Raw genomic sequence first — 13,573 nt, 5'->3', positions numbered from 1 at the left:
ACCCCCCCAAAAAATTGTTAGAGAAAAGATTTTTTTTTTGCATTTCTACATGTTTTAAGTGAATTCCAACCCCCCAAAAAATTGTCACCCCCAAAAAAGGGGAAATTTTTTTGGCATTTCTACATGTTTTAAGTGATTTCCAACCCCCCCCAAAAAATTGTTACCCCCCAAAAAAAATTGTTAGAGAAATTTTCTTTTTTTTGCATTTCTACATGTTTTAAGTGATTTCCAACCCCCCCCCCCAAAAAATTGTTACCCCACCCAAAGAAAATTGTTAGAGAAAAAAAAATGTTTTTTTTGCATTTCTACATATTTTAAGTGATTTCCACCCCCCCTCAAAAAAAATTGTTAGACAATTTTTTTTTTTTTTTGCATTTCTACATGTTTTAAGTGAATTCCAACCCCCCCCCAAAAATGTGTTAGAGAATTTTTTTTTTTGCATTTCTACATGTTTTAAGTAATTTTCAACCCCCCCAAAAAAATTGTTACCCCCCCAAAAAAGGGGGAATTTTTTTTTGCATTTCTACATGTTTTAAGTGATTTCCAACCTCCCCCAAAAAAAATTTGTTAGAGAATTTTTTTTTTTTGCATTTCTACATGTTTTAAGTAATTTTCAACCCCCCAAAAAAGGGGGAATTTTTTTTGCATTTCTACATGTTTTAAGTGATTTTCAACCCCCCAAAAAATTGTTACCCCACCCCAAAAAATTGTTCGAGAAAAACAAATGTTTTTTTTGCATTTCTACATGTTTTAAGTGATTTCAACCCCTCCCCAAAAAATTGTTACCCCCACCCCAAAAAAAAATAGAGATTTTTTTGCATTTCTACATGTTTTAAGTGATTTCCAACTCCTCAAAAAAATTACCTCCCCCCCCAAAAAAATGGTTGGAGAAAATTTTTTTTTTTTTTGCATTTCATGTTTTAAGTGATTTCCAACCCCCCAAAAATTGTTAGAGAAAATTTTTTTTTTTGCATTTCTATATGTTTTAAGTGAATTCCAACCCCCCCCCAAAAATTGTTACCCCCCCAAAAAGGGGAATTTTTTTTTTTTGCATTTCTACATGTTTTAAGTGATTTCCAACCCCCCCAAAAAAAATTGTTAGAGAAAAAAAAATGTTTTTTTGCATTTCTACATGTTTTAAGTGATTTCCAACCCCCCCTAAAAAAAAAATTTGTTAGAGATTTTTTTTTTGCATTTCTACATGTTTTAAGTGATTTTCAACCCCCCCCAAAAAAATTGTTACCCCCCCAAAAAAGGGGGAATTTTTTTTTGCATTTCTACATGTTTTGAGTGATTTCCAACCCCCCCCAAAATTTTTTTACCCCACCCAAAAAAATTGTTAGAGAAAAAAAATGTTTTTTTTTGCATTTCTACATGTTTTAAGTGATTTCCAACCCCCCCAAAAATTTGTTAGAGAAAAAAAATTATTTTTTTTGCATTTCTACATGTTTTAAGTGATTTCCACCCCCTCGCCGCCAAAAAAAATTTTTTTGCAACTTTTTTTTCAACAATTTCGATTTCTTTTTTTTTGCATTTCTACATGTTTTAAGTGATTTCCAATGATTCCCCCCCCCCCCCCCCAAAATGGAGAAAAGAACTATAACTCTGTCAGCACTGTTGACATCATATTTAATGAATAAGATATAAGGTTCACTTGAGTGACCCAGCAGTATTGGTGGCGGAGGTTTTGCACTCTCCCGAGTACTCCCCCTCTCGTTGACTTACTGTATTCTTTCTATCTCGATTTCTGTACTCTCTCGATTTCTTTCTCGATTTTCTTAAACACAATGCCCCAATCCAGTCATCGTTTACGACAGCGAAGGAACGACCTGTGTGGTTGTTTGAAAGTTTTTTTTTTGCACGTATGGCCACGTACGTACGGGCATGCGAGAGTGAAGGAACGGACTGTGTAGTTGTTTCTGGCACACGGTTTGAATTTTTTTTTTCACATACGGACTTGCACGTACAGGCACGCACTAGTATATATAGATATCTATACCTGTGGCCCAGCACATTGCTCTTCCCACTCAACCCTCCAGCGTAATGAAGTTGTTGGAATGAATAATTAATGTGGTGATGAGTGTGCGCAGGCATCACGAGCCGAATGGCTCGTTCCCCCATTATCGGTTGTATATCGGTGATGGTTTTAGCTCGACGAATAAAACGCCCTTATCACCTTTTCATGAATTTTTCAAACGAGACCTTTTTTATTTTAATATCAATGACTATATCGATCCGAGTGGAATTGAGCCAAGTCTCCGGAACACCTCCGGACTTTGTATTCACCTGTATTTGCGAATGTACATTATTGTTTGGGAAATCTCTTTGGAATCGTCATGGTTTGAAATGACCACTGACTCCATCCAGAGGTCATGAACCGAGACCCCCCGAGCTGCGCTCTCGATCCCAGCTCCTCAGACTCCAAGCGGGGCTCTAATGGAGGGGATGCTGCTGGGATCTGCGGGTTCAGGATCCTGGACGTTCAGAACCTTCGTGATGGAGGGGACGGGACGGACCTGGAACCAGGTACGGTGTTCTCTCGTGATGGACAAACCACGTTGAATGAGAAATTTAAATACAACCCAAGCTGCTGCGAACCGTGTAAACAAAGTTTTAACTCAACCATTGTTTACAAATCCGATAACAAACAGTAAGTTCCAGTCTGCTCCTTTCCAGGGAGCTTTGCTAACGACTGCACTGGGAGTTGTGTTGGTAAAGTTGGTGGGTTGATGAGATCTCGTGGTTATTTGATCACCGACTTTAAACCGCACTCGGTGGTGTAGTGGTTGGAGCGTCGGCCGCGAGTCTGGTAGGTCGGTGGTTCGAATCCTTAGCCGAGTTCTCACCAAACACTTGAAGGAATGGTACGCGGTGCTTCCTTGCTTGACACTCAGCATTTAAAAAAGTATAGAGTACGGAGAAACAACCGTAGGGTGGTAACAATAGCGCAGGCTTTGATGTTGACCTAATGGTCTCTTGAGTTGAACTCATCATCTCGGCCAAATGGTCTTGCTTATGTAGATGCACATTTAAAGCCGGCTGATGTCGCTGCTGGTCGAGCGGTGGATGTGGTGGTGGATGTCCGAGAGGTCACTCACTACAAGGTGCTGTTCTTCAAGCATAGACTCGTTTGTGGCTCCGAATCACTGACTGTAGGATGATGGAAGGGCATAGTCAACGTGGTGTTTGGTGTCGAGTGGGCATGATGGACCTGATGGCCTCTTCCTGCATTGACCTTCCTTGTATGATCTTTCCAGATGTTGTAGGTTTTGCAAGATGTCTGGTCTTGCTGTTTTGGTCTTCTCACTGTGCTGATTGATTTATTCATTTATTCCAGATCTTATTGTGGTGGTGAAGGTGGAACCGCAACTTGTCAATGGCTTTGCTTCACAAGGTAAGAATTTCAAAGAACATTGTACAGGTTGATCGAAGCGGTTGGACGATTAACGCAGGTTCATTGATGGAAGTAAGCCTTGCATTGGCTTACTGGTGAGGGTGGCTGGCTTGGGATATTAGGGTTCTGAGTTCGAGCCCCGTTGGCTGCTGAATTAACACCAGGTGGGGTTGACTCAGCCTGTCGTCCTTCTGAGGTCAGCGAAATGAGTACCAGTGTACTTGTATCGGGGCACAGCATCAGCGGCATAGTCGCACCCTGATAAAATGATGGCTACCCGGCAGACAAGCTGCCATACGCAAGAAGACGAACATTGACGGAAGTCCTTCTGAGTGTCCTTTGCTTGTGGTCGGGGCCGGATTTAGGGAAGGACCAACGGGACATTTGTCCAGGACCCAAACTCCAGGGGGGGCCACAAAAACCATACGATACTTTTACTTATTTATAAAGCTGGTTTTATTTATTCCCTTGTTGATGCAAAGGTATCAGAACCAGGGAAGTGGTATATCGGGTCACATCTGCTATGTAAAGCTGGCAATTCGACTTTCCCCGTCCAGTTTTTGATAAACTTGTGTTAACGTTCCGTCCAAATCGCTTAATCAGTTTGATATATCACTTTATTAAGCTCTAACTGATTATAATCAGTGGGTGGAGGTTGTGTTTTCACCCCTGTCTGTTTGTGAGCAAAATATCTCAAAAAGTTGTGGACAGATTCGGACGAAATTTGGTGGAGAGCTTGGGTATTTGACAAGGACGAAATGATTCGATTTTGGTGAAGATCTGCCTCCGGATCTGGATCGGAGAATTTTTTTTAAAAGTGATTCTTCACCATTGAGAGATAGGACTTTCTGAACTAAAAACAATATATTGTACGATATCTCAAAAAGTTGTGGACGGATTGGGACGAAACTTGATGGACACGTTGGGTATGTAACAAGGAAGAATTGATTTGATTTTGGTGAAGATCTCAATCTGGATCCGATCAGTTTTTTTAATTAATTTTTCACCATCAAGAGATGCGGCCAAAAATGATATACTCTATAGGAGGATATCTCAAAAAGTTATGGACGGATTCGGACGAAACTTGGTGGATGAGTAGGTTCGGTGACAAGAACAAGCCGATTAAATTTTTGTTCAGGTCTGAGTACAGACCTGGCCTATCGGTGGGATACAAAATGTAAACTATTCAGCTTGGCGGAGGTATGCTCTCTACCGAGTGCCCTTCTAGTTTAAAATATTTTTACTTTTAATTTATCTTCAGTTTTAAAACGTGTTATCGTGAAATGTTTATAGATGTATACACAGTAATGCTCTTTTTAATCTTATTTCACTTCCCACTGCATTTCAAGGTTGGTGGCAGGGGGTGGGGGGGGGAGGGAGTGGGGGGGAGGGCGCCTCTACTACTCGAATGTCCTGGGAGCTGTTAAACTTAAATCCGGCTCTGCTTGTGGTCGGACTATTTTTGTACAGAATCCATCGGAGACCTCAAAGTGAAGTCTGAACTTGTCGACTGTTCTTCACAAGGTAATTTCTGCTCGGGGGGATGTTTACTCTCTTTCACCAAGAACTTGGTCGCTCAATAAGAGTGGAATACAGGTACGAAGATTGATATTTTTACCCCACATGCAGGAAGTGAAAAGCGGGGTTAAGCAATTGGTTCACTTTGTCTTTCTATGGTCTGTCCATCTACAAACGTCGGTTTATGATCAAGGAACAACTTAATTCCAATTGATTGTTAAATTTTGAACATGAATTGGAACATGAATCTGTAGTTTCGTCCCGATCGCACATGTGCAGACAGGAGTGAGCTGATTTATTATTATTTTTTTTTTTTACTGTCTGGCAGTCAAACAATATTGAAAAATATTCCAAACAGGAAACTTCCTGTTTTTAAGGATGTTATAAAGAACATAAACAACAAGCATGAAAAACTAACAATATTAAAATATTTATTTTATTTCCTTGAACACAGTCAAACACAAATTGCCTTTTTGGCACTTTCAGAACCCTTCCATTTAGCAGTACAACACTTGTTATAAAATGCCATAATATTTATTTTGTCCATCACGACAAATCGAATTTTCTGCTCACAGACCCGCCCATGTCCTTTTTTTTTTTTCTCTCAACACTGTGTGGGTAAGGTGTCCTCTGAACTCTTTAGTTAGCCCGTACTTGGCTCAGCGGGAGATAGGGTTGTGTGTGTATCTGTGCCGTAACTTTTATATATTTTTTCCATTTTAGCTTTTCTCATCAAATCTTCAACAAAGTTTTATTATGAGAATACGGAGAAGACAAATTAACACAAAGAGGGGATATGCAAGCGTGACGATGGAATGGACTAGGGTGTAAACGGACTGGAAGTGATAATTGGGTAAATGTGGAAAGTGCTGGAGAGGAGAGTCAATGCCAGAACCAAGTAGATCAGGACGAATAATTATCGGGGATGTGAAGAGTCGGAAATGGAGGTGATTCCACATTCAGGGGAAGAGGGGAACGAGTTGATGTGAACATTCTACTTAGAATTGGGGGGACCATCAAGGTGTAGATTAGTGATGGGGCTCAGAAGGGAGGAATGGCTGAAAGGATAGGTGGGACAAGACCAGATAAAAGGCCTTAGAAAATTGCTCGGCCACCGACCGATTTGTGGTCGGGGAAGAGCATGTGCTCCACATCCGCCTCTCGTGTGTCACGACAGACACCCTCCGAGCCTTCGAAGCAGTACCTATGAGGGGCTTGGCTTGACTTGTCCTCGAACAGTGTGTTATTTATTTTGCGCTTTGTTCCAGATCCTGTTGTCGTGGTGAAGGTAGAACCTCAACCTGTAAATGGTTTTGCTTCACAAGGTAAGAATTCAAAATAGCTTTGCACAGGTTGATCAAAGCAGTTGAATAATGCAAGTTCATGGACGGATGGTTTTCAGTGGTTGTTTTGTTATTTATTTATTTATTTTGCTATGTGGTTCCTCTCTTTTAGAATCTATTGGAGAACTGAAAGTGAGATCTGAACAAGTGGATGGCTGCTCTTCACAAGGTATTTTCTGCCAATTGAAAAGTTCTCAATTTTATTTCACCTGATATGAGAATTGGACGGTTGAAAGGTTTAATGCTGATCTATACCTGGTTAGGTTTTTCATTTGTGAAAGGTAAGGGGTTGATGGTGGGAATGTTGGAGAGTGTAAGTTGTTCGTCATTGTGAAGTGCTGCGATGACACGCTGAAGAGAAAGTTTATAAGTATCACCACCACCACCATCTTACCTTTACTGAGTAAGTGATCAATTGAACAGTCTTCATGAGGTTTGCAAGACCGCCTGAAACGTAATATTTGTCTGATCATCACAATTTCTTGCCGTGCAAGTGTACGTGGCACAGCTCGTCCGATTTATGTACATTCTGAAGGTCTTTCAAGCATAAGTATTGCTGTTTTTATTTCAACTTACAGAGACAGATGTTGATGGAAGAATTGATAACAGAGGGGTGAATGGCTGACTGACACATCAACAAGAGAACGCAGTGACGTGGCATTTGGGCAAGGAAGCAAGCAACAGAACATTCTTCTTCTTCCTCTTTCGGCTTGCTCCCGTTAGGGGTCGCCACAGCGGACCAACTGTCTCCATTTTGCTCTATCCTCCACATCTTCCATTGACACTCCAACCACCCGCATGTCCGCCCTCACCGCATCCATGAACCTCTTCTTTGGCCTTCCTCTTCTCCTCCTGCCTGGCGGCTCCATCTTCAACATCCTTCTCCCGATATACTCCGTTTCCCTCCTGTGCACATGTCCAAACCATCTCAATCTCGCCTCTCTCACTTTGTCTCCAAACCGTCCTACCTGCGCTGTCCCTCTAATACACTCATTTCTTATCCTATCCATCCTCGTCACTCCCAACGAGAATCGCAGCATCTTTAACTCTGCCACCTCCAGCTCTGCTTCCTGTCTTTTTGTTAGCGCCACCACCTCCAAACCATACAACATAGCTGGTCTCACTACCGTCTTGTATACTTTCCCCTTCACTCTTGCAGCTACCCTTCTGTCACAAATCACTCCTGCAACTCTTCTCCACCCACTCCATCCTGCCTGCACTCTCTTTTTCACTTCTCTCCCACACTCTCCATTACTTTGGACAGTTGATCCCAAGTATTTAAACCAATCCACCTTCCCCACCTCAACTCCTTGCAACTGCACCATACCACCACCCTCCCTCTCATTTACGCACATGTACTCCGTCTTACTCCTACTGACTAACATTCCCCTTCTCTCCAGTGCGTACCTCCACCTCTCAAGGCTCGATTCAGCCTGCTCCCTACTCTCCCTACAGATCATGATGTCATCCGCGAACATCATGGTCCATGGAGACTCCAGTCTGATCTCGTCCGTCAACCTGTCCATCACCATTGCAAACAGGAAAGGGCTCAGAGTCGATCCTTGGTGCAATCCCACTTTAACCTTAAACCGGTCCGTCATTCCTACCGCACACCTCACCGCTGTCACACTGTCTTCATACATATCCTGCACGATCCTCACATACTTCTCCAACACTCCCGACTTCCTCATACAATACCACAACTCCTCTCTTGGCACCCTATCATAAGCTTTCTCTAAATCCACAAACACACAATGTAACTCTTTCTGGCCTTCCCTATACTTCTCCATCAACATTCTCAAAGCAAACATCGCATCAGTGGTGCTCTTTCCTGGCATAAACCCATATTGCTGCTCACAGATCGTCACCTCTCCTCTCAACCGAGCTTCCACTACTCTTTCCCACAACTTCATGGTGTGGCTTAACAACTTTATCCCTCTGTAATTTCCACAGCTCTGCACATCACCCTTATTCTTGAAAATCGGAAGCAGTACACTTAATCTCCACTCCTCCGGCATCCTCTCACTTTCCAAGACTTTATTAAACAATCTGGTTAACAACCCCACTGCCATCTCTCCTAAGCACTTCCATGCCTCCACTGGTATACCATCTGGGCCAACCGCCTTTCCACTTTTCATCTTCTTCATAGCAGTCCTCACTTCATCCTTACTGATCCACCCCACTTCCAGATTCACTATCTCCACCTCTTCCAACCTTCTCTCTCTCTCATTTTCTTCATTCATCAGCATTGCGTCCTTTATCACCCTAACCTGCAGCACATCCTTCCCAGCTCGGTCTCTCTGTCTTGCCAATCGGTATAAATCCTTTGCCCCTTCTTTTGTATCCAACTTCTCATAGAGCTCGTCATATGCCTTTTCCTTGGCCTTTGCCACCTCTCTTTTTGCTTTTCGACGCCACTCCTTGTACTCCTGCCGACTTTCTTCATCTCTCTGACTATCCCACTTCTTTTTCGCCAACCCCTTCTTCCTTATACTTTCCTGAACTTCCTCATTCCACCACCAAGTCTCCTTATCTTCCTTCCTCTGTCCAGATGTCACACCAAGTACCTTCCTAGCTATCTCCCTCACAACTTCTGCTGTCGTTGCCCAATCATCCCACCCATCTTTACCACCATCCAACGCCTGTCTCACCTCCTCCCTAAATTTCACGCAACAGTCTTCCTCCTTCAGCTTCCACCATCTGGTCCTTGGTTCAGCCCTCACTCTCTTCCTCAACCTCACCTCTAAAGTCATCCTACAGACCACCAATCGATGCTGTCGAGCTACACTCTCCCCTGCCACAACCTTACAGTCACTAATCTCTTTCAGGTTGCATCTCCTACTTAAGATGTAATCCACCTGTGTGCACTTTCCTCCACTCTTGTATGTCACCCTGTGTTCCTCCTTCTTCTTGAAATACGTGTTTACCACTGCCATTTCCATTCTTTTGCAAACTCTACCACCATTTGCCCTTCCACGTTTCTCTTGTTGAGACCGTACCTCCCCATCACCTCCTCATCCTCTTTATTCCCTTCCCCAACATGTCCATTGAAATCTGCTCCAATCACCACTCTTTCATCCTTGGATACACTCTCCACCACTTCATCTAACTCACTCCAGAAATCTTCTTTATATTCCATCTCACACCCCATATGTGGGGCATATGCACTGATGACATTCATCATCACCCCTTCAATTTCCAACTTCACACTCATCACTCGGTCAGACACCCTCCTCACCTCCAATACCCTCTTGACATGGTCATCCTTCAGGATTATCCCGACACCATTTCTCCTCCCATCCACACCATGGTAGAACAGTTTGAAACCACCTCCAATGCTCCTCGCCTTACTCCCCATCCACTTGGTCTCTTGTACACACAGTCTGTCCACCTTTCTTCTCTCCATCATATCAGCCAACTCTCGCCCTTTGCCAGTCATCGTCCCAACATTCAGAGTTCCAACTCTCACCTCCACACTTCTACCCTTCCCCCTCTCCCACTGCCTCCGGACTCGCCTTCCCCGTCTCCTTCTCCTCCTTCGCCCAGCAGTAGCACAATTTCCACTGGTACCCTGCTGACCACCGGTACCGGTGGCGGTCGTTGGTAACCCGGGCCTCGACCGATCCGGTATGGAAATTCGTTTTGTTGTCCGCATAATGATTTGGCATAGGTTTTTACGCCGGATGCCCTTCCTGACGCAACCCTGGTCGCCTCTTACGACACACAGGGATATGGTACACCTATTCTAACCGGGGCATACACCGGGCCCAGTACAACTGGTGCTCATTTCGCCGACCTCGGAAGGATGGCAGGCTGAGTCAACCCCCTGGTGTTTTCGACTTGGTATATATATATATATATATGTATATATATATATATATATATATATATATATATATATATATATATATATATATACACACATTATATATATATATATACACATTATATATATACATATACATACATATATTAATTCAGTGTCCCAACGGGGCTTGAACTCAGGACCTCTTGGGTCCCAAGCCACTGCCCTTACCACTGCGCCAACACCAACACCAATACCGAAGCAAGCAACAGAACATAATGGAGGACATATGGATGTGACAAGGGAATAGTCCAGGGGATAGATAGACAAGGACACAAGCAGAGAGGAAATGTTGACAAATAGGGTAAATGTGAAAAAGTGCAGGTGAGCTGGAGAGGAAAGTCATTGGGAGAAGAAGGAAAATGGGACATCAAGAGTTGACAGCTCACCATCTCAAAGGAGTACAGGGAAGAACATGACTGGATTGACTCTGGGATGTGATTTCAAAGTTTGACGAAGAGTGGGACAAAAGAGTGGAGATGAGCATTTTTTTTTTTGTATGCATACAGTGTCAAGGCTCGTGGAGTAGCTTGAAACACAGAACGAATCAGGACTTAACAAAAGGAAAATAACAGCAGAAAGAGTGGGGGCAGGGAAAGGGAACACACCCAACAGTAGGGTTGAGGGACAAAATGGAGGGAGACATGGAGAAATAAGGGACGTGGGGAAGAATGAGAGCAAGAGGACACACGGTGGTAAACTCTGGAGACATCCGCAAACTCTCAAATACAGAAGTGGAAGGAAAAATTGGAAACTTGGAAAAAGGTCAACTTGGGGAGGGTTAATGGGATGTAGAAAGGATGATGGTTGTGGATGGAGGGGGGGGTGACCTGAGAAGTTGGTTCCTCGGGTGGGGAAAAAGAGGAACGAATGGGTGGCAGTGAGCAGTGATTCTGGATTTTGGGAGCAGTGATTCTGGATCTAGTATCACTAGAAGGGAGTTACTGGCAGAAAGTGTGCACCCTGTAGTGGAAGATGTAGAGACCCGACCGACCCGTCTGAAATGTGAAAGTGAGAGGCCCAGAGATTCGGCTTCATCGTGGGAGATTCCAATGATTTTGAAGGCCTTGGTTTCCAGTCACACTGAACAAGGTGTGAGGCAGGGGGACCAGCCCAGAATGGAGAGCAATACTCCTTCAAGCTGTGGATGAAGGCCTTGTAAATTGAAAAAAGTTCAGATTGGCCAAGGAAAGACTTTCCACGATGGTGGCTGGCTTTGGAGGCCATCGTGGATCATGGCTGATTGTGAGGCCAAAACGTTTTAGTAACTGAACGTCTTCAAGAGATTTGTTAAACATGTCACTGCAGACACCCTCAGAGCCTTAGAAGCAGTACCTGTGAGGGGCTTGGCTCTTTGCATTGTTTGATTTCGTGAAGTTGGTAACGTATCATTGGCCGATTGTACGTACAAGCACAGCGATCAACAGACTTGTTTAATGAAGATTGGCTGTTGTATTTTTTTTTTCTCACTGTCTTTTGCTTTGTTCCAGATCCTATTGTGATGGTGAAGGTGGAACCACAACCTGTAATTTGTTTCACTTCACAAGGTGAGGATGTAAAATAACATTTTGCAGGCTGATCAAAGCAGTTGACCGATGTAACTTAATGAATGGATGTTTTTGAGTTTTTAATTTTAATTTTTCTTGTTTTTGTTTTTGCTTTGTGATTGCATTGTTCTTTTTGCAGAATCCATTGGAGAACTGAAAGTGGAGTCTGAACATGTGGATGACTCTTTGTCATCACAAGGTAATTTCTGTTAGTTTGAGGATTTTCGCTTGAATTCGCCTGGAGTCAATGAAAGTTGCATTTAGATCTGTGAAGAGCTTTTCTTTTAAATTTTCTTCATTGGTATGCAGCACATGGATGTGAGTCACATCATTGGCTGAGGGGTGCGGCTGTGGCATTTATGTAACGCCCTCTGTTGGCTAGGGCATGAATTTGTAATTCGTTGAAGGTGCTGGCAATAGCTCTCCTACTCTTGGTGAAGGACACCGTAGGTTTTATAATGTCCACCAACTAATCCTGGCACATGGGATGCCAAGTTTAACGTTCATATGAGAAATGGCCTACGAGACTCCAGGATGACAATTTGTTGTTGTTCCGACATTCAAACCCAGGCTAGATGACTCGGATGCGAGTGTGCGTACCTCTCGGCCATCCTGTCTCTTTTTCAATTGTGAAGGGAAGGATGGAGTGTTGAAAACGCATGTGAAACTTTTCCGAATGTGTATGGAAATCTGTTTTTGTCGTCAGAAAAACATGCCGTGATTATCGGGAGTCGAGGTGCTATTCTGAATATGCTGATCCGTTTCTCAACCCATATCATCTGGATGGGGTGCAATACTAACACTTCATGACCATGATTGAGTGAATTACTCCCATGGTAGTTCTTTTTAAAAAATGAGGTATTTTTGTAGAAGTTAGCCGAATACAAAAGCTTGCAAGCGTGTTCCTGTGATCAGATGTCTGCCAGGCAGGAGAACGTCTGTTTATGTTCGTAAAGGCCCTGTCACACCTTGACGTTTTAGCCAGCGTATGCCGACGTATGAAAAATTTGGCGAATACGCTGGCACACGTCGAATACGTGATGGGGTAAGTTTTGTATACGTTTAGAGCACGCTGAAGCACGCTGGCATACGTCGTAGTACGCCGAGATCGTCAATAAATTTTAAGCATGCTCAAAATTTTTCGACGTATGCCAGCGTGTGACTCACACGTTCCGCATACGCTGGCCATAAGTTGTAGGCACGTTATGCGATCGTTGACACACGTCGACACACGTTACTTGTAAGTTACTCATAAGTCGAAACACGTCGAGGTAATGTTTAGCGTACCCGAAACTTATTTCTAACCTATGAATAACTTGCTTTGAACCTATGTGTAACGTATCTCCAACGCATATTGACGTATGTAGACGTATTTGACGTCTTCCAGACGACCACAGAACTTACTGAACGTGTTTCTAACTTACAGCTACCGTATAATGGCATATTGACAGCGTTTAGGGGAATTGGTATATAAAAATGGGCTTCACAGGAGGAACCTGTCAGTGTTCCAGACTCCATGTTTTTTTTTTCTTTTTTCTTTTTTCTTCGGCATGACGGTGATGTTGACACTTCAATTTCTAGTGCGGTTATGATTTAAATCGTTGAGCGGCAGCCTATTAATAGGCTACGCCACGTGATCGTCGGCGATACGCTGCCGCGCTATGCATAAGTTAGACTATCGTTGGGCATAGGCTGTGAATGCCGACAACACGCTAAGCATTCGTTGGTATAAGTTATCTATGTTATCGAAACGTTCTGTGTACGTTACTAATACGTTATGAATACGCCCAAAACTGAAAAAAAACATCAATAGTTCAGCGTACGCCAGCGTTTTACATACATTTTGATACGTTGCCATACGCTGTATAAAACGTCAAGGTGTGACAGGACCCTTAACACGGAAATA

The 13,573-nt window shown here is 43.2% G+C and overlaps 1 protein-coding gene across 4 annotated transcripts in view; it reads left to right on the top strand.

The window, feature by feature from the left end:
* The first annotated feature begins 1,636 nt into the window (after nt 1-1,636).
* The window catches only part of LOC147009980 (uncharacterized), a 20,037-nt gene continuing 8,100 nt past the window's right edge, over nt 1,637-13,573 (top strand). The window contains exons 1-7 of one of the 4 annotated variants that reach the window (XM_085863254.1): nt 1,637-2,526; nt 3,338-3,394; nt 4,865-4,918; nt 6,181-6,237; nt 6,368-6,424; nt 11,611-11,667; nt 11,807-11,866. In XM_085863254.1, the coding sequence (XP_085719380.1) occupies nt 2,373-2,526; nt 3,338-3,394; nt 4,865-4,918; nt 6,181-6,237; nt 6,368-6,424; nt 11,611-11,667; nt 11,807-11,866 (496 nt within the window). In that variant the 5' untranslated portion in view covers nt 1,637-2,372. Of the gene's footprint in view, nt 2,527-2,630; nt 2,810-3,337; nt 3,395-4,864; nt 4,919-6,180; nt 6,238-6,367; nt 6,425-11,610; nt 11,668-11,806; nt 11,867-13,573 lie in introns of those variants that run through there. The other 3 variants (XM_085863256.1, XM_085863255.1, XM_085863257.1) reach the window with 3 other exon arrangements.

Source organism: Eptatretus burgeri, chromosome 17 (assembly GCF_056783735.1).
Source record: "Eptatretus burgeri isolate ZD-2024b chromosome 17, Ebu_testis_v1, whole genome shotgun sequence".
NCBI classification, from domain to species: domain Eukaryota; kingdom Metazoa; phylum Chordata; class Myxini; order Myxiniformes; family Myxinidae; genus Eptatretus; species Eptatretus burgeri.
The sequence above is the reverse complement of the archived record's forward strand: the minus strand, read 5'-3'. Positions and strand labels throughout refer to the sequence as shown.